General features: G+C 44.6%; 1 protein-coding gene and 1 pseudogene across 2 annotated transcripts in view; both read left to right on the forward strand.

Moving 5' to 3' along the window:
- The window catches only part of Atp10b (ATPase phospholipid transporting 10B), a 256,073-nt gene that overhangs the window by 183,602 nt on the left and 46,183 nt on the right, over positions 1–26,288 (forward strand). For both annotated transcript variants that reach the window (XM_017597619.3, XM_063270024.1), the window contains 7 exons: positions 3,131–3,237; positions 4,689–4,820; positions 8,651–8,778; positions 9,512–9,764; positions 10,500–10,738; positions 20,594–20,782; positions 24,150–24,750. In XM_017597619.3, the coding sequence (XP_017453108.1) occupies positions 3,131–3,237; positions 4,689–4,820; positions 8,651–8,778; positions 9,512–9,764; positions 10,500–10,738; positions 20,594–20,782; positions 24,150–24,750 (1,649 nt within the window). The remainder of the gene's footprint in view (positions 1–3,130; positions 3,238–4,688; positions 4,821–8,650; positions 8,779–9,511; positions 9,765–10,499; positions 10,739–20,593; positions 20,783–24,149; positions 24,751–26,288) is intronic.
- LOC120095455 (small nucleolar RNA SNORA17) lies at positions 21,412–21,490 on the forward strand (annotated as a pseudogene).

Genomic DNA, 26,288 nt, shown 5'->3' on the forward strand with positions numbered 1-26,288 from the left:
GCAGTCTCAGGCCTGCCTACCCGACCCAGACCTCAGCACTGCCCAGCACCACTCATCTGAAGGCTGCTGCTCCTAAAGAATTGTATTCCCCCTCCCTCTGGGCCTTGAAGAGAAACCTTAAAGTCTAACTAGCCACCCCATGGTCAACACGAAAATTATAAAAGTTTTGACCATCTTGGCCTCTATCCCTACCTATATCAGACAAGTAGACAACTTTTAGGCCCAGCACCCATAAATGAAATGTCTAATAATTCTGTATACCAGAAGCCTTTATGGATTTCCTTAAGTTAGGAATCCCTGGTTATTAGCTAGCCTTAGCTGGAAAATGAACTACTTCTTATGGTCTACTTGAAGATAATGAGCTTAAGATTTTAAATCAGCCATTTAGGCTGGGTGGGGTAGTTTAATAGAGTCTTTATCTACACAATCCTGAGTTCAGTCCCCATAACCATATAAATTGGAGATAGTAGCATGTACATGTAATTCCAGCACTTAGAAGTTGGAGGTAGAAGGATCAAAAGTACAATGTCATCCTCAACTATATAACAAATTCAAGGCCAGTCTTGGTGTATATGACACCTTGTCTCCAAAGAATAATTGATTAAACAAATGAATTTCCATAGGACCACAGTTCTCAGTCTGTGAACTTAATCAGGAGTCTTTGGCAATGTCTGGAGGCAGTATTGGTTGTCATGCTGGAGAGCTATAGCACTGGTCTTTTGTAGAAAGAGGCCAGGGTGCTACCCAATACCCTACAATATAAGACAAATCCCACAAGAAGAAAATGGCCTGCCCGAGTGTTAATTCAAGGATATAGATGCTGCAAGTTGACCATGAACATCTCTGTTCACAAAAAGTCTCAATGGCAAAACAGCCATGAGACAGCTAAACATTTTTCCCATCTATTAAAAAGTGGACACTATGAGAGAGAAAAGATGACTATCCCTGTGCTACTACATCAGGCTGTCACAAACTACAAGCTGCAAACAGTCTGTCACCTGCAGTCCAGAATCCCAAGATGTCAGTATATTAGGTGTTTAGTCCTTGGAAAAATTCTCAGCCTCTATAAGCTTTAGCTTTTATAAAACGAACCTGCTATCCTTACTGAACCACACAAAATCATGTAAGTGAATAGAGTTTATAATTGGAATAAGGAATTGTTAGCATTTAAAAAGTTATTGAAGTTGAACACAGTGGCACATGCCTGTAATTTCAGTCAGTGTGAGGTTAAGGAAAGATGATCACAGCTCAAAGCCAGTTTGAGCTCTATAATAAAACTATATCAAAAAAGACTAGCTTTATCAATTATACATCTGACAGAGGATCAGTCAACCCTCCTCAGAGAAGTTTCTTCTTGCAGTAGAAGGTAATTAACACAGAGACCTATAACTAGACGATGCAGAGAGAGAGACTGTGGAGAACTCAGGCTTAAATGAGATGTCTTTATCAAACCTCAAGGCTCAGGGATCTATGTGGAAGGAAGGGCAGAAAGATTTTAAGAGGCAGGGCTAGGGATAACTCAAAAGAAAAAGCATCTTCCGCATACAGTGAACCTGATCCACATATGGATTCATGGAAATGCTGACAGCATGCACAAGACCTACAACAAGTTCAAAAATCCCAACATGGAGAGGCGGAAGTGGACTCAAAAGTCCCACCCACAAACAGGAAGCTGTTTGTAATTGATACCCACTGAGAGTTTTCTTCAGCTGAGTGACACTGAGCTTATCAACTACACTTCAGGACAAGCCCTGTGCTCAGGAGTAGTTAGCCAAGACAAAATGGAGTCCATGCTTTTAGTGTTCTTTTTGTTCTGGTATTTTGTCTTTGTTACTTGTTTTGATTTCTTTCTTTTTTTGCTTTTGTTTTGTTTTTGTTTCTTCGACAGAGATAGAGAAAGTGCATGAAGGTACGTGGAGAGGGTGCTGGAGAGGCTTTGGAAGCAGTTTGGGAAGGGAAAAGAATTTAATCAAAATACACTGTATGAAAAAAAGACTTAACACAACAAATAAAAAGACAATCATTTGATCGATCAATGGGCATATGCTGCCTATGAGTCCTGCATGAAAGAGCAAGCTATTTTACAATCAAAGACATAGTGTGTCACATATGAGAGCTATGAACTCGCCTCCATTTTGTTTTCTCTAAAGTGGATATGATGGCAGGTCCTGGCTTATAAACTGCCTTCCGCTTAACAGAGAGGAGTAGTCACCGCTGCACATAGGAAAATGGAGTGTTGGTAAACCACAGGGAGAAGGGATTCAGTGTAAAGATTGCTGCTCTCCTGTCCCCTCAGCGACTCTAGCACGTTACCTTTAAACCTGGTGAAATCCCAGGGGAAAGGAGTCAGGTTAGAAGGCCAGGCCGAAGGTCATAAATGGACGGAGTCACTAAGCCTCAGAGCTTCCTAACATGGAGTGAGGAGCCAAAATACTTCCTGAGGCTGGAGGAAGAGAGGTGCTTTGCTTCCTCTTTAAGGCTCTGCCTCCTGTAGTTAGACAAAGGATCAAAATGGCCTCCTAGGAGTCCTGTGTACTTTATGAGGGGCTGAGTAATGGAAGGAATATATATAACAAGAGAGACCCAGTGAGGGAGGGGGCTCAGATGGGCAAGAGCTGTAACCCACCCCCTCTAACTTTATTTTACTTCCTACTTCTGTGTCATGATATAAAAGGCAGGATGATCTGGCATCCTCTACAAACCAGGATGCTCAGCCAGTATGCTTCCAGTCCCCAGCATTAGACTTGGTGGGGTGGGGTGGCGAACACAGTCCAAGGGAGACACAGCACCAGCCCTCCCTAGTACAGAAACCCATTCCCTGCATTGTATCCCTGCAACCAATTTGAAGATAGGAATTAAGATCTGGATTTTTTTTTCTCAGCACAGTTCTGCCTTTAATGTGAGTAAATTAGGGATTCCTTGAAAGGAAAAGTTCTCTCTGATGTCCAACCTTACCCAGTCTCCCGGAAACAATGGTGAGATTCACCTTGACAGAGTTGGGATTCCCAAGAGCAGCCATAGTTCCTGGATGGGGAATATGGATTGCAGCATCTAGTTCCATTATACTGACCAGAAACCACATAAGGAAACTAGCAGGAAATGCGCTCTAATCTTCTCTCCTCATTCCCAGGGAGCATCCTGATGAGACCAGGACTGGCTTTGGCAGTGAGAGTCTTCTGCTCCGAGGCTGCACCATCCGAAACACCGAGGTGGCAGCAGGCATTGTCATCTATGCAGGTCATTTTCTCTACATTCTTTCTTTTTCCCAACCTGTCTTCCCTCTCCAGCCTCTCCTCTAAATTCATCTTCAGACAATGGCAACTCACAGGAGTTCCCAGGGCTTTCCATTTCTCAGTTAAGCTTGCTGAGGCCGGGAGCCACAGGAGCTTACTTAGTCCACAGGAGGCACAATGAAATTCCAGTCAATGCCATGTATTCCACCAGACAGGGAGATGGACTCAGGTCATCACCCCAATGGTGACTTGGGGACCTAAGCATGGGCAGGTCTTCAGAATAACTCCACAAATGGATAGCTTCTCCTGTCATATCACAGTTTTCCTATATGTAGAAGAGGAAGAGCATTTGTATCTCCTTTATAGACTCCTGAGATTCAAATGCCTAATCCCATGCAAGTCACCTAGTGCTGTATCTAGTGAAGGGAAGGCTTGCTAAACTCCAGTTACTGGTGGGCTTTTTTTCAGTTATGATTATAATGTTGTCTTTATTCACTGTTTGGTTATTCACTGGACATGGAGACATTTTCATCACTCTACATTATTATACTACACTAACACTGTGATTCCAGTGTTTAGTTGTCCTTTCCCATTGGACAAGTTCCTTCTAACCTGATCCTCAGTTTCCCCAGCTAGAAAAGAAATAACTAGGAAAACTGACAGTCTTCCAAGTCTGGCAATTTTTTTTCTTTGAGTAAGATGTTATGTGGACGTGTAGCTGGTGAACACTAGGTTGGCAGATTTTGGCTCTACTGCTATTCTGCATGAAGCATCAGCACCTTAAACACAAAGAAACAAACAGGGAAACTACTGGCCCTAAGCTCCTGCAGACGCATTTCTTCCCACCTAAATCTCTCTTCTCTAACTTTTCTTTCACTCTCTCCAAGAAGCTCCTGCTGATCACTCATCTAACTACCATCTTGTGTCTGCCTTAGCCCTTTGGTTACTGTTATTATTGATCTCAGGGGACATATTAAGAGCTACACTGATCTTATTTGTTTGTCTCCACCAGACCAGGAGCCACTGTTTATCATCATATACTACCACGAGCCTAAAAGAACAGGGAGATCATGCTCTATGCAAATTAGGAAAGGACCCCTTTCTCCAGACAGCATTGTCATAGTAACCACTCCAATGCACAGTACCTAAAAAAATAAGGGGTTCCTTTTAAAGTGATGTAATGTGCATCCCATGACATAGGGGGTCTGGTGCTGTCCACCACAGTGCCTGGCATGTAGGTGATGCTCAACAGCTGATCTTGCTGACTGACTACGAGTCCTGCTGACTGACTGTAAAGTCTACTGACTGACTGAATGAAGCCTGCTGACTATCTGAGGCCTCTGCTACCTGTTCTGAGCAGACTCCCTGAAGCAGAATAGGTGTAGCATAGCAAATGCTTTTATCAGAAACACCTGTATGAGCCAAGAAACTGATTTTCCCAATTTTCTCTCAAAGGTCATGAGACAAAAGCCATGCTGAACAACAGTGGCCCACGCTACAAACGCAGCAAAATTGAGCGGCGCATCAACACAGATATCTTCTTCTGCATCGGCCTCCTCTTCCTCATGTGCCTCATTGGAGCTGTAGGTATGGGATGTTCTGCGAAACACAACACAGACATCTGTTACTTTGGGCAAGTCGCTACAATTCTGAGCTTTAATTTGCTGAAAGAAAAATCAAGTCTGTACTCCCTACTTTAGTGGGGGACTATGAAAATCCCCTGAAAGTGCATGTGTTCTTAAATGTTAGCAATGCTGTCAATCACCGATAGGTTAAAAATATCTCCCAGAACCAAGTATTCTCTGATCATGGAAGGATAGTGAGATGAGTGATTCACAGGATTGACCCTTGGAGAGCCCACAAACTGCCTACAAGGCATCAAACAAGAATGTACTCAAGATCTCAGCCTGCCCTTCTAAATAAGGGACCTCACCAGGTACCTTCACATTAGTTGCCTGCTGTTGCCCTGAAATTACCACAAACTGAGAGGTTCAAAACAACCAAAATTCTTTTTGCAGAATTCTGCCCTAAACATCAGAAGTCCAACTCTATTAGGTTAAGATCATGATTTCTGCAAATCCGATTCCTTCTGAAGAAACAGAAGGAGGAATCCACTCCTGTCTTTGTGGGTTTCTAGAGGCTTTTTGTGTGTCTCTGTTTATTAGGATGACATCATCTTCCAGTCTCTGCTCACATCTCCCCAGGCTTGTCGGTATTATCTCCCTTTATAAACAAATTTGTAATTACATTCTTGAACCCACCAGGAGAATCCAGGCTACCTGTCATTTCAAATTTCATGAGTTAATCACGTCACAAATTCCTTTTCAGCTCATAAAAGAGCCTCTTTCCAGGGCCCACCAGTTAGAATGTATCTTAGCAGGAATGCAGCGTTATTTTGCCTCTCATGGGCACTGTGGAAACACCAGTGAGAGTAGTCTTTCCTGGAGAGGCACCTGCTCTAACTGATTTGTAAATGGGGTAGATGTTTGTTACAGGAGATAAGTGGCAGACAAAGTTCAAGAGCACAATGTGGCAGGGAACTCTGGGGAGAGAAAGACTACTTAGCCACATGGGCAGCAGAGGAGGGCACAGATGTGGGAAGGAGAATGACTGTGGACAGACAGCAGTTGCCCATCTAGTGCATAAAAGCAAGACAAGGCTTCAGAAGGCACAGAGGGAATGAGCTAGAGCCATTTAAGTTGATCTTCAAAGTGGAGACAAAAAAGGGTCCTTCATGGAGCTCTTCACAGTCATCTTAAATCTATGACTGTTTCACAGAATGCTCATGGAGACCCCACCATCAATCAGGAAGATCAAGAGGAAAAACTCATGAGCTCATACACACCTGATGTCCCTGACCTAAAAAAACAGAAAGGATGTTTGCTGCCAGCCTTATTCTGAAATCATAACCGTCACCATGTTTAAAAAAGAAGCTGTCTAAAAGACAGAGAGAGAGACAGAGAGACAGAGAGAGAGACAGAGAGAGAGAGAGACAGACAGACAGACAGAGAGAGAGACAGACACAGAGAGAGAGAGAGAGAGAGAGAGAGACAGAGAGAGAGAGAGAGAGAGAGAGAGAGAGAGAGAGAGAGAGAGAGAAGACAGATCTAGCGTGTCAGTACAGTGAGGTGGTGGAGTTTGTCTCAAGGTGCCCATGAGTGTTTATTTAATGTATGTCCCATGTGAGTCTAACAGCTGTGCCTGAGTAGGTGGCACACAGCAGGAAAGGTAGCAGAAGAAGACAGAGGAAACCATAACAGGGACATAACTCCTACCCACGATCATACGGCCATAGGAACTATGTCTCCAGATTGAGTGGATTTTTCAGGCACAGTAGAACTGAAAGGACATTTGAAATCACTATGTCTCCAGGAGAAAAAAAAAAAAAGTTCATGATCACATGGCCATGCAGATATAAAGCACAGCCACCCAGAATCAGCTTTGCTGGGTCTCCAAAATGATAAAGAGAGAATATCAATGGAGAAAGGAGGAAAATCCTCTATTGCAAATAGCATCTTTTATGAAACAGGACTCTTGGCTGCCTCATGAAAGCTTAGCGCATGAAGAGGAGAAAGTTCTCCCGTGCACCTGTCATTTCATGGTTCCTTACCAAGGGTTCCCCTTGTCTTTATAACAAGGTATGACTGCCTGCTTTTCCCATAACACCCTCCTACACACACACACACACACACACACACACACACACACACACACACACACACTTGCCGAGGTTCTAAGACCCCTAAGGCCTCCTGTTTCACTTTCTAGCTACTCTGACTTCCTCTGATTTCTCATCTTACTGCAGCGGCCCCTCCTCTGTGTATGCCTGTGCTCTATACTATCACCGTGAAATTATAGCATATCTGTAATTCCCCTGCCTTCCCAAGTGACTATGAAGAATTTGGCCCAGCTTCAGCAGGGGGGTATGGACAGCTGCTTTGGGCAGGATGACATATTCTCTCTGTGAGCTCTACTCTACAATTCATGCCCTGAAGCCAAGAGCATTTGGTTTAGTAAAGATTTATTCCACATCACAGTCCATCATTAAGGGAAGTCAGGGCAGAAACCTGGAGGCAGGAACTGAAGCAGAAGTCATGGTGGAGTGCTACTTACTGCCTTCTTCCTCATGGCTTGCTCAGCCTTATTTCTTATACCACACAGGACTACCTGCCCATGGATAGTATCACCTCATTGAGCTGACACCTCCTACATCAATCATCAGTCAAGAAAATGAACCACAGATTTGTCCATAAATCAATCTAGTAGGGAAATTTTCTCAGTTGAGGTTTCCTCTTCCTTGTATTAAAGCTAACAGAAAACTTGCCGGCATAGAACTTTACACAATGGGTAATTCCAGTTTCACAATACCCCTATAGGATAGCTATTACTAATTACCATTCAAGGACATTCAAGTTCAGATAGATCTGTAGCAGGTGCTGAATGCAGCTCATCTTATATACTCGTGTGATAATGGGTGTTGTCAGTCCTTTAGCAAATAAGGAAACGAAGAGTTCAAAGGGCATAATATGTGAGTTCTGTGGACTCTCACAGCATTCCGTGTTCTGGCACACATACCCTCACGGACCTTCAGGGTCATGGTCCTTTGCTTAGTGGGAATTATTAAGATCAAAAACCAGGACTGATGCAATTAATGATTGTTGGATATAGGAGGAAAGATTGGGAAGAATTGGGTGGTGGGGTAGATGCCTGGATAAAGGGATGGGTAGATAGGAGAAGGAAAACGGGAGGGCAGATGCATCAAGATTGCCCAACCACACACTTCTTACAGCATGACTGAAAACTATGTGTTACATTAAAATATAGGTAATCTTCATGCTAATCTTACCCAGTAAAAACAAAAATTAGTGGCCCTCACTCCATCAAGGGACTAAGAGTAAAGAATGGGATACAGGAGGGATCACTGTCAACTATAGAAAAAGAGGGAGAGGAGGAGACAGCATTGTGACATGTGGAATAAGAATGGGCTCTTCGGGGGGCTCTCCCAAACGCTATTGCCAAGTCATGGGATGTGTTCCTCTAGCTGGACTGCCTTGTCTTCCTCAGTGAGAGAGGATGTGCCTAGGCTCGCACACAGACTTGATGCACCAGAGTAGAGGGATACCTAGAGCCCCCTACCTGCTCAGAAGAGAAGGGGAGGGAGAAGGATGGAAGGATTGTGGAAGGATTGTGAACAAGAGGGGGGCAGTGAGCAAGATGTAAAATGAATAAGTAGAAAAAATAAATAAAAATAAATTTTAAAATTGAAATAATAATAATAATAATAATAATAATAATAATAATAATAATAGAATTGTCTCTTCAAGTACCCACCCATGTCCAGGGACAGGCCATAGGTACATGACAACTTAAGGACTAAGTAGAGATTGTGTCTCATTCCTAGTTTTGTTTCTTCTCAGGCCACAGTCTCTGGAATGGTACCTTTAAAGAGCATCCTCCCTTCGATGTGCCAGATGCCGATGGGAACTTCCTTTCTCCTGCCCTTGGAGGCTTCTATATGTTCCTCACAATGATCATACTACTCCAGGTAGGAGCTCTCGAATGTCTAACGCTTTAAAGAAAAATAAGTGCTAGCCTCAGAAAGAAGTAACAAGGACAAGATGGGAAGATCGTTACCCCTTTCTGATGTACTATCAAGTATTCACATTAAAGGTGATGTCAGGACAGCCCCTCAGATAGCTGTAAGAGAAGATTGAAAGAGTGAAAAAGGTTTAAAGAGTGAGACTGCAACATGTTTGCATCCCTTTGCCAGACACGGAACAGGAAAAACACTAAAACCCATGACCAAAGGAAGATTAAATAGCACAGGGAGTTACCAAAGACCCTCCAGCCCTAAGAGTAGGAGATAAAAAAAATCAGAAGTTAGAAGTTAATCTCTCAGGCATTGGAACATAATCAGCGAAAGCCTGAAGACTCACAGTGGTGCTCGTGGCTCTCCATAGATCCATAGAGATCTGAGGCTCTCAGAGGTCTCTCAAAGGTAGTGCTAGAAGTCCTATACTCCATCATACTGTGGTGAGCAACCAATGACAAGTGCCTGCCTCATCCAAGCCACCAAGTGCAGAAGAGGCGTGTCTCCTCTCCATATGCCCTGAGAGTTCCGAGAGATGCTAGAAGTCTCTGACTTATAATTTCTCAGGAAAAGTCATGCTGTGGGCTGTCCTTACCTTTCTTTCAAATGCCTTTGCTAACCACTAGTGAGGCTCTGGGAGCAGGATTCAAGGTGGTTTATGACACAGTGTAAATCCATCTCCCCTCAGGTGTTGATCCCGATCTCCTTGTATGTGTCCATTGAGCTGGTAAAGCTTGGGCAAGTGTTCCTCCTTCACAACGACCTTGACCTATATGATGAAGAAACTGATTTGTCCATTCAATGTCGAGCCCTAAACATTACAGAGGACCTGGGACAGATCCAGTACATCTTCTCTGACAAGACAGGAACCCTGACAGAAAACAAGATGGTGTTCCGCCGTTGTACCATTGTGGGCAATGAATATTGTCACCAAGAAAATGGTATGAGGGTCCATAAGTGAACAGGGGGACAAGGACACTATCCTGATCCCATCTCCCCAACACACACTCACACAGAGGTTCTTGTAGCATTCTGGCAAGTTACTTTACCCTTCCATATAGCAAAGGATGTTTACATCAAGGATGGGCTAAGATTGAATGTCTCCCAATGTGTATCAGTCATGAAGCCAGGCTGAGAAATTTCTTCTGTGACATTACCTGGTATGTCAGAACAGATCTAGATATAGACACAGGGCCAATTTTGGCATATTTAGAAAATGTTGTCCTTTTTAGCAGATGTCTTAGATTTTACCAAGTCAGTGTTTTGTTTTAGAATGTGAACCAGGCTGAACTGTTACATGCCTGAAAGTAACCTATAGAACTGAAGTAGTACACACAACACACACACACACACACACACACACACACACACATCTCTACCCCCTTTGCTATGGTGATCATTCACCATTTACATGGGACCTTCTTATTTCTTTTTAATAATATAACAGCTACTGCTACAGGCCCCCAGCTCGCTAATCACTGTCACATATTAGGTTACTAAATCTTCAAAATGAGCCTAAGTTGGAGTCGAAGAGCAAGGTCACATAACTTTCTCCATTCTCAACAGCTCAGATAGAGTTTTCCATAGAACTTTCCTGTACTCTACCCCAACCCCTGAAGTCTAGCATCCCCCAGACACAGCTCAACCAGAATGTAACAAAGATTCCTTTTTCACAGCCAAGCGACTGGAGATGCCAAAGGAGCTGGACTCAGATGGTGAGGAGTGGACCCAATACCAATGTCTGTCCTTCCCACCTAGATGGACCCAGGGCCCAGCAACAATCAGAAGCCAAGGAGGTGCCCAGCCTCTAAGGAGATGCCACAGTGCCCGGGTTCCTATCCAGAGCCACTCCCGACAAAGATCCGTGGGGCGCTGGGAAACCTCGCAACCTCCTGTGGCCTTCAGTAGCTCAATAGTAAGTACCTGCCTGTGTTCACTGAATCACAAATTATGTCAGGAAAATACCAGAAGCTTCTAGGATATAGAAGAGCCTCCATAAACCCTGATCAGTCCAAGGTCAAGAGCAGAGCTTAGTTGGAAGAACGATCTCCGAGCATGAGTGAGGAGACCTGGGTTCCACCCCGGTTCCTCATGAACCAAGAGCACACCTATAATCCCAGCGCGTGCTGCTCAGTCAGGTTGAGGCCAGCCTGGACTACATGAAACCGTGTACTTCATAAAAAAAAAAAAAACATTTAAAGTGTGAAGACCTCTCAATGTGGCCCCTCTCAGTTCCATGTGGTGTTCACATAGTGTTCTGTCAGCATACATTTGTTATTTCCAAATGATGTATATTTCAAATGTCCTGCATTTGAAAATTTGGAGGTCCTTTTGCCTTAAGTATTAGTTTCTTCACTTCTGGAAATGGAACTAGGAACATCCCCTATACTAACCCAGGGTTGCTTCGTGGCAATAATTAGGTTGCGTTAAGGCATGCGTCCCACATAGACTGGCACACTCCGCAGTGCCCAGAACTCCCCCCTCCTCCATTTTTCAGTGCCAGGGCTGAAAGCTGGCAGCCTCCTCATTATGCATGCTTCTCCAATTATAGAGCTAAAAGAAAGAATAAATATTTGTTATGTCTGTACTTCCATAAACTAGCAAGACAAAAGGTTTAAGTCTTTTAAGCTTTGTGTACTTGAAGAAAGGCGAGAGAAAATATTTTAGCAGCAATCAAAGAGGAATTTTAAAAAGCTGGGAAATGAATATCTATATTCAAATTGTCCAGTTGCTTCCTTCCCTTAGATTAGTCCCACGGTTCTGATGGGAAAACTCAACTTTGTTCTGACTTTTGTCTTTTCATTTCTGATCCCTTCAAAGTTACTGCTGGGCATCCAGTAGCAAATGAAGGCTCTGAATTCAGTCCTGCCCAGCAGTCCCTGGAGGTCAAGGCCCGAGCTGGGGCCTTCCTGACTCCTGTTCCACTCCTTGCTCTGAACATTCTCAAAAACAGAGCACCACAAATCCTAGAAAATGCCACAGTGTGGACATGGAGAGAAGGCTAAGCAGTCAAGCATTCTTGCTGCCTGTACTGAGAACCAGAGTTCTGTTCCCAGCACCCGCTTCTTTAATTCTACACCTCTGAATGAAATGCTCTTCTAAATTTTTAGATAATATTTTTTTCAGTTACTTAAATGAAGTCTCATTGGACCTAGTCTATATGTCTTTGACACTTCACAGTTTTAGGTATGGCAGTCATCTTATGTGTCTAATAATGAATGTCCCCAACCCCAAGGACACGACACGAGGTGGGAGATTTGGAAACATTCTGACAGCAGTGATAAAAAAAACAAAAACAAAACAAAAAAAAAAACAAAAAAAAACACCTCTTCTAGTCAGTTTGATGGAGGGCCTGTAACTGATGGCAATGGGTGAGATGTTCTGACCACAAACTGTCTCCAGAACGTAGACTATACTCAGGGTTCTGTACTGACTTGCAGTTTCAGAAGCAAGTTCTACATTCATTCCAGAGCAATAAGGAAAATGGATAATGAATTATGACTCACTGCCTATGGCATGGATAGATAGAGACAGTGGTGTGTTCTCTTTATGTATGGCCAAGAATCTGGCATTAGTAAAACATCATCTTTGGGTTTGTTCAGGAAGAGGCTGGACTATAGATCTGAAAATGTAGGTTTATAGCTATGCTGTTGGCTTATTAATACATAATATGATTAATCTATTTTATCCCTTTTTTAATCACCTGAAAACACATAAAATTCTTACTAGGATGTTCCTGATATCAAATAAGACAATGTTTGTGCTGACCAAAAAAAATTCTGTCCAGTTACAAATCAAGTCCATCTGGGTCCTCAGCCTCAGGTCTCCTTCTCAACTCTATTGTGAATAAGGGAACTTAACACTCAGCAAATAGAGTGAACTAGAAACATAGCCACCCCTTCATTAAATTATGGGCAATTCCAATTCATCACATTTCTAGGAAGATAGACATTAGTATACATTTGAAGTGGCCTTTGTAAAGAAGAGGTCTTATTCAATGTCATGTATAAAAATGTATGTTGTTATGAAATATTGCTCTTACTCCCCTGAGATTCTGATACATGTTGTCTATGGATATGAACATTATAATTTCCATTTCTAGTGATTCTAGCGACAGGCAAGACTGAGGTTCTCTCCAGACCATTGGCATCCCGACTAAAACTGTACTCACATGGCTCAGATAAGCACTTGAAACCTTGGCTGAGAGGGGAGACTTGTGCTGTCTCCAAAGATGCTCAGAGGAGTGATGGCTCTGTGGTTAAGAGTACTTACTGCCCTTGTAGAGGACCCATGTTCAGTTCCCAGTATCCATATGATGACTTGCAACCCTCTGTGACTCCTGCTCAATGCCCTCTGGCCTCTGTGGGCAGAACACAAACATGGTATAGATACATACATGCAGGCAAAACACTTATACACCTAAAGTACTGGCTCTGATTCTCTGCTGGCTGCTGTCAGGTTCTAAACAAGGGCAGTGCAGACTTGGTGTCAGCCCCAGGTAGTTCTCCAGAGCTCTGTCTCCATCTACTTGTGGCAGGTTTACCTAGCTTGCACCCTCCCCACCTGTCTTGGTGCTTTCTTCCATCTACCCATTCAGCATCCAGCCTGGCATAAGCACCTCTCCTGACCACCCCATCTCTACCTTCCCTTTGGAACTGAGTCAGAGCTTGCCTCAGAAACTCCCAAGGTACCAGGAGTTGTCAGCAGTCTATAGGCTTCTCAAGAGACCAGCTATTGGTCTCCCTGGCCCTTGAATCCAAACCAAAAATAAAACAAGAATCGACAGTAGCAAGCAACAAACAAAGGGGTTTGCTTTTTCTCTTTAGCTACTAAAGAAAACAAAGAAGCATCCATAATGATCTCCTATTCAGCTGCTATACACCTGTGGTTTTAAGGTGGGTAATATACTTATGAAATTGGCACATCCCCAGCCAATGTTCAACAGCACTAGCAGATGGAAAGTAAAATGCCTTTTGCCCTGGTCTGCAAGCAGCCAAGATTCAAGCAGAGCCCTTGATTTCAAGAACCACTTGTACAACGTTTCACACACACACACACACACACACACACACACACACACACACATCCTCAACCCAGAGAACATCATCTCAACCATGGGGTGGAGCTGTACTGGGCCCCTCCAGTCTCCTCCAGCACTACCCTCTATGAACATGTCCCCTACCCTGACATCTCTAGAAGGAAATCAGTAGACACTATTAGAAGGAGTGCCTAGCATCTTTCCTAGCAATTCCTCTGTGCAACACTCCCAGACTCCTGCAGACTGGCAGGGCAGCCAGCATATGCCTGCTGCCCCTGTGAAGTTAGATAAGAGTCCTGATTAAATCAGGTAGGCACATATATCTTTCTGCAAGTAATGTGACCACACGGGGCAGGACTGTCCTTAGTCTCCAGGGCCCCAAATGGAAGAAGGGCAAAAACTATCAGAAAATACCTTGTTGGGTAGCCACAGTGAATTTTCCGTATACCTACCTATACTTAACAATCTTGTGTGTGATCTGGGTGAATGTTTATGTTTTCCTGGTTTTTTCATCCAAACCAAATATCATTAAGACCGCAACCTTAGTAAAAAAAAAAAAAAAGTCACTATCTTGAAAAATAATTCAACCTTCAGTTTCCCCAGCAACCAGAAAGTCCTAGTTCCGTGCTATTAATACCAACACACAGCTAGGAACAGAAAGGGGATCAAAGGCCACATGGCACTGTATTCCATCCCCCTCCACCACAGACAAACATCTTCACAGTGGCCTATACAGCCTTTCCAGAGGAGCCTTCCTACACAGAAGCCTCTATAGAGCATAGACACCTACACCTACACACACACACACACACACACACACACACACACACACACACACATGGGCACACACACACATGGGCACACACACATGCACACATATATAAATAGATTATGATGCTTTGAACAGAGAACTTTTGGACTTTGTCTTTTCTCTGTTTTCATGTGTGTCTGTGCGTACATATGCAGGTTAAAATGTGCAGGCACACATGGATGTCCACATGAATGTGCATGCCTATGCTTTGTATGTTCATTCACATGCACGTATGGAGACCAAAGATCAGCACATCATCCTTAACTATGCTACTACCTTATTCATATTGTAAGGTCTGTCAATCAAATGCTGAGCTGCTGATAGGACTACTTTAGCCAAGCAACTTGCTATGGGATTTCCTGTCTGTCTGCTGAAACTGGAATTACAGGTGGTCTGCCAAGTTCAGAAGTACAAGGAGTCTGGACTCCGGTCTTCACCCTTCAGAGCAAGCACTTTAACCACCAACCCATTTCCCCAGCCCAAACTTTGCTATTTAAAAAAAAAAAAAAACAAGTCCTAGAAAATGCTTCCTATGTTAGGCACACTGTGAATTCCATAGAAAGCAACCACTGCTTTCTTTTTTAGTGGCTATTGGAACTTATTGGATAGATGAGTGGTCGTGGGTTTATATGTACATAGCAGACCTTTTACAATATCAATTTTTAAAACATTATTGCTAAGTTGGAGTGTTTGTGCAGGTTTTAGTCAATTTACTTTTCCCAAGATGTTGTACACATCCCCAAACAACAAACAGAAGGGCTTGCTTCCTCCCTACTGTGTCTGACTGTATCAGTGGTTACTGTCAGCATTTCTTTAGAATAGCCTTTCATTTATTTGGTCAGCTAATCCATCAACATTTGTTAACATCTATTCAATGGCAGATACAATAGCTAGACAGTGGGGATATAAAGTTTCATAGGGCAGTGGCCCCTCAATTTAGGTATTTACAGACTAATGAAGGAGCAAGTGGGACACTAGCAACTTCCTTTGGGACAGTGGGTATACAGAAGTATTATAAGAGATCAGCAGAGGGGAGCTCCAGCCTCCTCTTGGCCTCTGGGGAGCTTCCTGGTGAAGCTAGCACCTGAACTGGCCTTTGAGACAAGAGTGGGGGACAAACAGGGAAACTCAACCAGTAGCAGCCATCTAATGAGGAACGGGTGCAAGAATGTAAGTTGTGACAGGAGCAAAATCTGTGCAAGCAAGGTGAAGCCTTGGAGGTGCTCATCCATAGCTGGAAGGAAGGTGCAAGTCAGAGAAGTGAGGAAGATGGAGTCACAAGAGACTAGGAACCAGGCAGCCTACTTCTGTCTACCGGTGACTTAGTGGACTTCTGTATTGAGAAGCTGCTATCCCCAATCAGTAGCAGTGATGTTGTGATTCGAGTGGATTATTAAAACTTATTCAAACCAACCTAGGCAATCAGCGAACTCCATGTTCAGTTTAAGCCCTTGTCTCAAAAAATAAGGTAGAAATCAATTGAGGAAGACACCCAGCATATAGCATGATCTCTGACCTACACACACACACACACACACACACACACACACACACACACACACACACACATGAAAGGAGAATAGCAGAATGGAGGCTGACCTCTTCTATCCAAACTTCATTGTAGGAATATATTCCACCCAGAAAGGAAGAGCAATCACAGGACCGCCATGTGACACACACTCTGGCTGTTCCAGCTGCTCCTCCACCAGCAGCACACGCCCTCCTGTGAGCTAGTTAGACATGCAGGAGCCCTGGCCCATTAGAGGTCGCGTGAATTCAACCCCAGTTTTGGAAGCACCACCTTAACATTTAAGAGGTCAGGTTTAACCTAAAGAAATGTTCAACATCTTTAGTCATAAGGGAAATGCAAATCAAAACAACCCTGAGATTTCACCTCACACCAGTGAGAATGGCTAAGATCAAAAACTCAGGTGACAGCAGATGCTGGCGAGGATGCGGAGAAAGAGGAACACTCCTCCATTGTTGGTGGGATTGCAGACTGGTACAACCATCCTGGAAATCAGTCTGGAGAATCCTCAGAAAATTGGACATTGAACTGCCTGAGGATCCAGCTATACCTCTCTTGGGCATATACCCAAAAGATGCCTCAACATATAAAAGAGACACGTGCTCCACTATGTTCATCGCAGCCTTATTTATAATAGCCAGAAGCTGGAAAGAACCCAGATGCCCTTCAACAGAGGAATGGATACAGAAAATGTGGTACATCTACACAATGGAATATTACTCAGCTATCAAAAACAACGAGTTTATGAAATTCGTAGGCAAATGGTTGGAACTGGAAAATATCATCCTGAGTGAGCTAACCCAATCACAGAAAGACATACATGGTATGCACTCATTGATAAGTGGCTATTAGCCCAAATGCTTGAATTACCCTAGATGCCTAGAACAAATGAAACTCAAGACGGATGATCAAAATGTGAATGCTTCACTCCTTCTTTAAATGAGGAAAAAGAATACCCTTGGCAGGGAAGGGAGAGGCAAAGATTAAAACAGAGACTTAAGGAACACCCATTCAGAGCCTGCCCCACATGTGGCCCATACATATACAGCCACCCAATTAGACAAGATGGATGAAGCAAAGAAGTGCAGACCGACAGGAGCCGGATGTAGATCGCTCCTGAGAGACACAGCCAGAATACAGCAAATACAGAGGCGAATGCCAGCAGCAAACCACTGAACTGAGAATAGGTCCCCCGTTGAAGGAATCAGAGAAAGAACTGGAAGAGCTTGAAGGGGCTCGAGACCCCAAAAGTACAACAATGTCAAGCAACCAGAGCTTCCAGGGACTAAGCCACTACCTAAAGACTATACATGGACTGACCCTGGACTCTGACCCCATAGGTAGCAATGAATATCCTAGTAAGAGCACCAGTGGAAGGGGAAGCCCTGAGTCCTGCTAAGACTGAAACCCCAGTGAACTAGACTATGGGGGGAGGGCGGCAATGGGGGGAGGGTTGGGAGGGGAACACCCATAAGGAAGGGGAGGGGGGAGGGTGATGTTTGTCCGGAAACCGGGAAAGGGAATAACACTTGAAATGTATATAAGAAATATTCAAGTTAATAAAAAAAAAAAGAGGTCAGGTTTATGGATAAGGAACTTTGGGATCCTGGGACAGGATCGGAGATCATGAGCCTCCTTTGCCTCATAATCAAAACAGAAAATGATAGAGATGATATAAGATGAGGGTACTTCACAAAGGACTTGGTATGTATCGAATATCAGTAAAGGTAACCTCGTGATACAGCTTCCCTTCATATGGGCCCTGAGCTCACGAAAGACCTGTATGCTCCAGCTGACTAACAATAGAAGGAAACCAACCAATTGAGAGTCTGGATACCACAGAGTTCTGGCTCAAAAAAAAAAAAAAACCTGTAAATGGCCTCCTGTTTCTTTTCCTTCAAAATTACCACCCCTGGGGGAAGGAGCTGCCTTTTCTTCTGTGTTTTAAGGGCTAACTTCCCAAATGCTAATAGACCCCATAGAAAAAGAGTGGGCCGGAGCAAATAGCACTCTGAAGAGACTTGAGGGGCAGCGGCTGGTCTGGTGACTAGGTAAAAGTTGATTGCCATATCTTCCAACACCTGCAGAAGCCTTTTATAACACAGCACCATATAATTTAGAAACAATTTAAAAAGCAGTTCTAATAAAGAAATGTCAAGGGCCAGTGAAATGGCAAAGCAGGAAAAATTGTCTGCCACCTCGCATGCTGGTCTAAGCAGTCTGATTCTCGGGAGCCACATAGTGGAAAGAGAGAACGAACTTCCAGACATTGTCCCCTGACCTCTATTCACGGTACCCCCCACACATGGACACACGCTCAAAATAAAGTGAACAACAAGAACAGAAAGAGTCAAGAGCTCATCGGCGGTGAGCAAGCACAGTACTCTAGAAAGGACTCATTCAACACTCTGCATGTGCCTAACTCCAGAAAACACCTCAAGCACAAGCCATCATCCGCACGGCACTTATAGACTCTAGAATACCTGAACAAGGAAAAAGTACCTGCTATATAATTCTGGCCTCTCTGCAGGGAAATAGAGGATTGAACGTTGATGGCCTCTGAACTTTCTTCCCACTTCTGAATGTTTGTGCAAAGTTTTAGAATCCCATTCATGCACCCTTCCCCACCCACAAAAAAATCCATTTTCAGGAAGAGGAACATTCGCATGGTCTCCCAAAGTGCTAAGAACTCAGGTTTGATATTTGAGCCAGTCCATGACATCTGGGATGGCAGACACTCAAGGCTCCGTCTCTCACAAAATCCCAAAGGCTACTACTCCCTCCTAACGTATAGGAGTGATGAGATATTCTAGAGTCAAGCTACCAAGAGTCAACTGAGAAAATACCTTCTGCTTATTGTGAGATTTTCCATGAGGCATTACACTTTGCTAGGCATGAGTTTCCTAATCTAAAGTTAGAGGTAACAGCACCAAGACAATGGCAACACCAATTGCAGAGATGCATTAAATGGTGGGTGTACTAGGAACATATGAAACACTGCATGAACAGGAGCTCTCATTATCAAGATAAACTGGCTCAGTGTTTAGACAGTATTGGCTAATCTGACTACAGAACTTTAGACAGAGTACTAATGAACCAACCCCCTGTGCCATAACCCCAGGGGAAAAAGATGCTGCACCTGTTGCACAGGGATCCCATATGTAAATTGAGCTTCACCCTGTCTAGCTAAAAGCCAGTGATTAAATCAGCCCATATCTCTGGGCTTTGGTTGAGAGAGGATTACATACATCTGCACCTGAACCTGAGACAATCTGATAGGTGTCACATAAATGCCCTGAGCTTGGGAAGGTGGAAAGCACTTCACAAATGTGAACTGCTTTTAGAAGTACAATATTCAAATGCAGAGAAGATGGATAGCACCTATTCCAGAGTGACAGTTCAAATGGAACGTTCTACAGAAACGTGAAAAATTGCAGAACTGTGGATCAGCTTCGGCTCAGAAAGTTCAAAAAGAAGCAAGAGAGAAAACGGGTCACTTGTCATCTCTGCTTCCTCCTAAAGAGTCAGGATTCTTGGCAAAAGGGCCTTGGAGCATTTTGCTAAGCAAAGCTGGCAGCACCGTTTAGTATGGCTTGCCAGGTCAACAGCACCTTCCATCCCATAATGAACTCGGCTGTGCCTTGGCCTACTTCCCTCCTCTGCCTTACAGCCTGTACCTCTGGACACTGACAGGGTAGAACTTGCTTCTGTCATCCAGAAGACATCACCGTGAGTTGAATAGAGCCTAACAGGCACCTGGCACTTCTGCGGTCACTAAGCTCTAGGTGAGACTCTGATGCGTGGGAAAGGATTCTTCTGTTGATGTGACCGGAAGCATAGAAGGAGATTGTGTGTCCAGATTGCAACCGATACCTCTAGGGTCTGCCAGAGGTAAAATTTGTGAAGAGGTATAGAAGCAGGAGGAGTTGGCAGTGCTGATGGTGATGATCTGGAGATCTTTCTAGAAGCCAGAAGTTGCAGGGAGAAAGTGGTATCTTAGGAACATGGCATACCACATGTGCATGTGCAGGGTGAGAAGAGCTGAAAGAGCCCAGTGGCAGCATTACTAGTATAAAGTTGGTGCAAAAATATTCAGGTGAGGACAGGAGGGCCCAGGCTCTACTGGAAGCAAGAGGAGGAAGGATCAAGTGATAAGAAGATGGCAGATGAGAAGAAATATTGGGGCCTCGTGACTGATGGTTCCACAGATTGACAATGAAAGATTGAATTAAAAATGAGCGGTGGTCAGTTCAGCAGAAGGGGAGGAATGTGCTGGATGCAAGACTACAGGGATGATGGTGTCATCCTTACCCTAGACGGAGCCTGCTGGGAGGGACCTCCCTTCCCAGTCCTTTCAGGAAAAGACTTCACTAGGGGCTTCTTTTTCTTCCAGGAAAAAGATGTGACTCCTGACAAAAACCTCCTGAGTAAGGTGCGAGACGCTGCCCTGTGGCTAGAGACCTTGGATACCAGACCTGCCAAGCCTTCGCACTCCACCACTGCCTCCATTGCTGACTTCTTTCTCGCCTTAACCATCTGCAACTCTGTCATGGTGTCCACAACCACTGAGCCCAGAAAGAGGGTAAGGTCCAATGATGGTTGAGAGTTGGGGGAAAGGCAGATGGGAGAGGGGAAACCCCTGATCAGAAAGACACAACTCTTTGGCACTAGCTGTAGCATCAATCAGCCCATCACTGTGAACGTTGGATCTTTCCTGTAATCTTCCTAGGTCTGTTTCCCTGATTGTAAATTAAATGGGGAAAGTTACACAGTAGCTGTTTGTGTAACCTTCAACCTCTGTCTATCCAACTGTGGGGCAGATACTGAGTAAAGAGTTATTGAACATTTGATTGTGTGCCAGGTCCCATGCTAACTACTTTCTCTATATTATTTACAACCCTGAAATTTGGATTTAACAAGTGAAGTCTCAGGTCTTAAGTAACTTAACTTAGAAAGCATGATTAACACATGGTAGAACCACATGTGGACTCTACTGTGGTTCCCAATGATATCATATCATACTGGAATCTGCTTTTATATAGGGGTTAAAACTAATTAGCTTGTGTGTTATGTGCTTGCCTTGGAAACAATGCAGAAATGTGGTTGTCTATATAGAGTTAAACAATGAAAACTTCTGAGGGTATACGGGTCTCCAGTTATCTATAGACCCAGCCAAGATCCCTGCAAGTCAGTGATAAGACTGATGATTTGTCTGCCACTAGAAGCATTGCAGGCATGGCTGCTGTGTCATATGTGCATCTGTGGGTGGCAGAGAGGAGTTCTGAACATCTGAATGATTAGTAAGCCTAACAATTGTATGGGGGAAAAAGCAAGCCTGAGATGACCACCAGTCTGCAGCCATGCGGATCCATACAGCTCCAAAGAACAGAAGCAAGTTTGAGACTAGAAGAACCCCATCTGGGACTGAGGGCCCTAGGTGGGAGTAAGCCTCAGACAGATAAGCCTCACATGAGGCCACTAGGTCAGGCAAGCGAGAAGGGAGCCTGAGATGACCACCAGACCAGTGCCATGGGGAAATGACCATCAGTCAGACCCTGAACCATCTTGTGTGGGAATGGGGGAGCAGACCATGCCAGAGATGACCCTTGTCTGGCACCAAAATTCACAAGTGAGGCATAATATTCCTGAAATGACTCCAGACACTCAGACCTCAAGCACCTCTAAGAGGAGCATGTAAGTGGTTGAGAAAGCGAAGGAGATGGGTACAATGAAGAGAGAAAAAACTGGAGATTCAAGGGTAGTGAGGAACACCCTGGTGATGCCACCTGGGACCATGGTGGGGTCCTAGCCTGTGCTGCCACTGGGGGCCATGTTTGACTGAGTCCATGACCCTGAAGCAGCAAGGATCTGTTATCACCAAAGGCCAGGTGGACATCTCTGGTCTGCTGCCTAGGGACATGTTGATATCTGAGAGCTGCAGAACTGGCTCCACTCCTTGATTGGGCATCTTGGAAGAGCTACTAGCCCTGGGGTCCTGAGAGCAGAAGAGCTGTCCCTGCCCCTCAGCAGCAGCAGCAGTTGGAAGACCAGGCCCTGCACTTCATATGGGTAGCACAGTAGAACCTGATGGCAGGGGTGCAGGTGAGCCAGCCTGCTGGTGTGAGTATGGGAGAGCTGGCCCTGCTACTTGCCTGCTGTGCAGTAACATAGAGAAGGAGAGAAGAGCCCTCTTGCCCCTTTCCATCGGTAGCAGACAGAAGACCTGGCCCCTAGGTTATCAAAGTGGGAGATCTAACCCTGCCCCTCACCTGCTGTAGCACTCGGGAGAACGGGCCCTATACCTCACTTGGGCAGTACAGTAGAACTAACCCTGAAAGTGGGGACTACAGGTAAACCAGCCCCAAAGACTTGAGTGTGGGAGATCCAGCCCTGCCTCTCCTCTGCTATGTAGTGGTGTCAGAGAGGGAGAGATCTCCCCTCCCTTTTGCCCTTAACACTGGTATTGGGCAGAAAAGTTGGCCCCAGTGGGGTCATGAAAGCAGAATTGCTGAACCTGTTTCTCATCTAAGTATCTCAGTAGAGCTTGGTCTGGGTGTGGAGGTTGAGGGTGAGCCAGCTTCAAGGATGTGAGTGGGAGAGCGACCCCTGCCTCTTGTCTTCTGGGCAATGGCACAGATAAGAGAGAGATGCTCTTCTCCCCTCTCTTATCTGTCAAAAACTATGGGTAGGCAGGAGAACTGAATCCTAGATCATGAGAGTGGTGGAGCTGGCCTAATCCTCTCTCTCAGGCCCAGATCCAGGGCTTTGAATTGGTTCACCTCAACATCTACCCCATCGATGAACTGATGGAGTACATGAAGGGACTGGTCCTACAGATCATAGCTGCAGAATCTCCATGACACAGGGCAATCATAGGATACCTGAGAGGAGTCCCAGTGAGGTTCCAGTGTTGATAGAGTAGCAGAAGCCAGAAGCCTTGTACCAAACCAACAAGTCATTGCAATGAACATTTGCAAGCAAAGAAGCGTGGGCAAAATGGTACGGTGTGAGACACACTGTGACCCACTATAGCTTCCACAATGAGATTTGTTTTTTCTCTATTGTGGAGGAGGTTGCAAGGGTGGAGGGTGGATATGAGGAGAAGGGAAGGTGAGTGGGATTAGGGTGCATGAAGTGGAATTCTCAAAGAACCAATAAAAAGTCAAAAAAAAAACCCAAAAAACAACAATGATTTGGTGCAAACTTGTGGCTATAAAACCAAGAAAATGGGATTTGTTAAACTATAACTTCTCGTTATACCAAGCTTTCAAACCACCCAGAAAAATACCCTCATGATCAAACATTTTCTGTGATATAGAGGAGGCAGATAGCACAATCTGAGCAAGCAACTGTTTTTGAGAAGAACTATTTTAGGAAAGCTGCTGTCCAACTTCGGTTTTCAAGTTAATGAGAGGGCTGGCACTAACACATAGCTCCAAGCTAATTGCTGGACCCAGACTCAGGACTGAGTCCCAACTTTATTACCAAAACACTGAGGTGTCCTGGCAAATCTCTTCAACATCTGGGTGCCTGCTTTCCACACCCATACTCTCGGTAGCCCATGGAATTTCAGGGAAAATTGAATGTAATGATTCACACGAAGAGAAAGCAGCTTACCATATGATGAGTTGGGAGAAAGAGTGCTGTAGAGAGACTCGCTTTCAACCCCTTTCTTCCTTTCCACCACGACCAGAGTGGGATGTTTGGAAACTATACAAATATGAGCCCTGGCCACACCTAGAAAGAAAAGAAACATCTGCATTAATGCTCTCTTTGTATGGGTGGGAAGGCTGAGATCCACAGAACACATGGGCCTGTGTGTGACCATGCTACAGGTCTATGACCACAGAAGACCCAAATAATGCTCTGATGGCAGAATGACTTTCATGTTCTGTATAAGACAGCTTGCATGCTTGGAGTAATATTGTACTTTCCTCCCTCAACCACAGGTCACCACTCCACCAGCCAACAAGGCTCTGGGGACTTCCTTAGAAAAGATTCAACATCTCTTCCAGAGGCTGAAGCTTTTGAGTCTCAGCCAATCATTCTCATCCACAGCTCCCTCTGACACAGATCTAGGAGAAAGTCTGGGGCCCAATGTGCCCACCATAGACGCCGATGAGAAAGATGATGCATCTGTGTGCAGCGGGGACTGCTCCACTGACGGTGGCTACAGGAGCAGCACGTGGGAACAGGGTGACAACCTGGGGTCTGAATCAGGCACTTCTCTGGAGGAGGGTCTGGAGGCCCCAGCTCTCAGCCTTGATGGACCAGAGCTGTGCTACGAGGCTGAAAGCCCTGATGAGGCAGCCCTAGTCCATGCAGCCCGGGCCTACAGTTTCACACTAGTGTCTAGGACACCTGAGCAGGTGACTGTGCGTCTGCCCCAGGGCATCTGCCTCACTTTTGACCTCCTTTTCACCCTGGGCTTTGACTCTGTCCGGAAGAGAATGTCAGTAGTGGTGAGGCACCCACTGACAGGCGAGATCGTCGTCTACACCAAGGGTGCGGACTCAGTTATCATGGACCTGCTGGAAGATCCAGCCTGTGGTGAGTTACCATTATCGGGCCCAGAAACACAAGTCCTAGAGGCAATATGGAAAGGTGACAAGGAGCCCAAGTTAAAAGTCACTTACTCTAATGTCCCAATGGGACCCAAGCCCATGAGATACTCTCAAAACAAAGTCTTTAGAATACACTGAATTATCCATTACCTAGACTTAGAGAACTGAGGTGTTCATTAATACGTTCAAGACTCTGTAGAGTGTTTTATAAGAGAAGCCATTTTATCTTCGCATTTCCCAGTTTGCAGGTTTCTACATTCACTAAAATATTCATTAGTCATGCCCATATCCAGGTTTCTTGCTACCAAAACATCCATTAGTCACATCCTAGAGCGCATTGCAGTCCCTCAAGTATCTCTCTATATTATCATTTTCCCCAGTGCCCACCCCCACCAAGATGGGTTTTCATAAACTTGTACAGGGCCAGAAAAAAGTTCCAGAGTCCCTGCGTATCCGTGTCCAATTTTGGAGAAGCATGAATTGGTGTGCAACCGCATCCTGGTTGCTAACAAGGAGAAGACAGTGATAGGGTTATGATTCTCCCTGGATACTGGATCCCAGCCAAGCTTCAGAATTGCCCAGGCAGCCCGAGCCTCCTGCCTTATCAGCTGTGGATCACAGCCAAGAGGTTCATGGGGACTGATTAGTGTTTAGAATGAGAAGGGAGCTAATTAGTTCTCTTCAGCCTCGGACTCTGGCAGACAAGTGCTTCGGAGCTGACTGGGGAAGCCATAGCACCCTGGGCAACGGAGCCACGTTGCCCTGGAGATGTTTATTTATTCCGTCTTCACCTGATTGCAGAAATGGGTTGGAGAGGCTGCCAATAAAAACCACAATCACAGTGTTACTGCCTTAGGAGAGAGAGGGAACATTTTGAAAGGGAGGAGAGAGATAAGATCAAGTTTAGTGTATCAATGATGCTTGATCATTCAGTTTGACTGTGAGGTTCCTGGCAACCTGATGGGAGAAAACCAAAGGGCTCACAAGGGTGAGCTTCAAAAGGGATGGCTCAATTTGGCGTTGCTTACATGAACACTGTACTTAGGTCATTTGATCAATGAGGAAATAATATGTGAAAAGATGTTTATATTGGACAAAGATATACTTATTGGACTTCCTTGTACTTAGGGCACTATTAGAAACTATCTTTAGCTTGGCATGGTCTAAAGGAATGGGTGTGGTGCTCAAATTCTTTTCATTCCTGAGGATCTCTCTAAAACCTCTGTCCAGCACTGGTAAGGGATTCTAAAGACTTCATTGCTCAGATTTACAGAGCGCTGTAATTGATAACTGATGCCTATCACAGTTTGGATGACGAAAGGACAGTGTCAGGTCCTGTCCCCAACCATCCCAGCTGGTTAGACTACTAGACTATTCTTACTATCTAATAGAGAAAATAAAATAAATCTTATTTCTTTGGAAAGAAATAAGCTATGTGGAACTTTAACACAGGGATTTTTGAACAAGGAAGTGAGGTATTTTTCACACTAGAGTTACAGAAAATGTGAAAGCTATTTTTTTTCC

This window comes from Rattus norvegicus, chromosome 10 (assembly GCF_036323735.1).
Source record: "Rattus norvegicus strain BN/NHsdMcwi chromosome 10, GRCr8, whole genome shotgun sequence".
In the NCBI taxonomy this organism is placed as follows: Eukaryota; Metazoa; Chordata; class Mammalia; order Rodentia; family Muridae; genus Rattus; species Rattus norvegicus.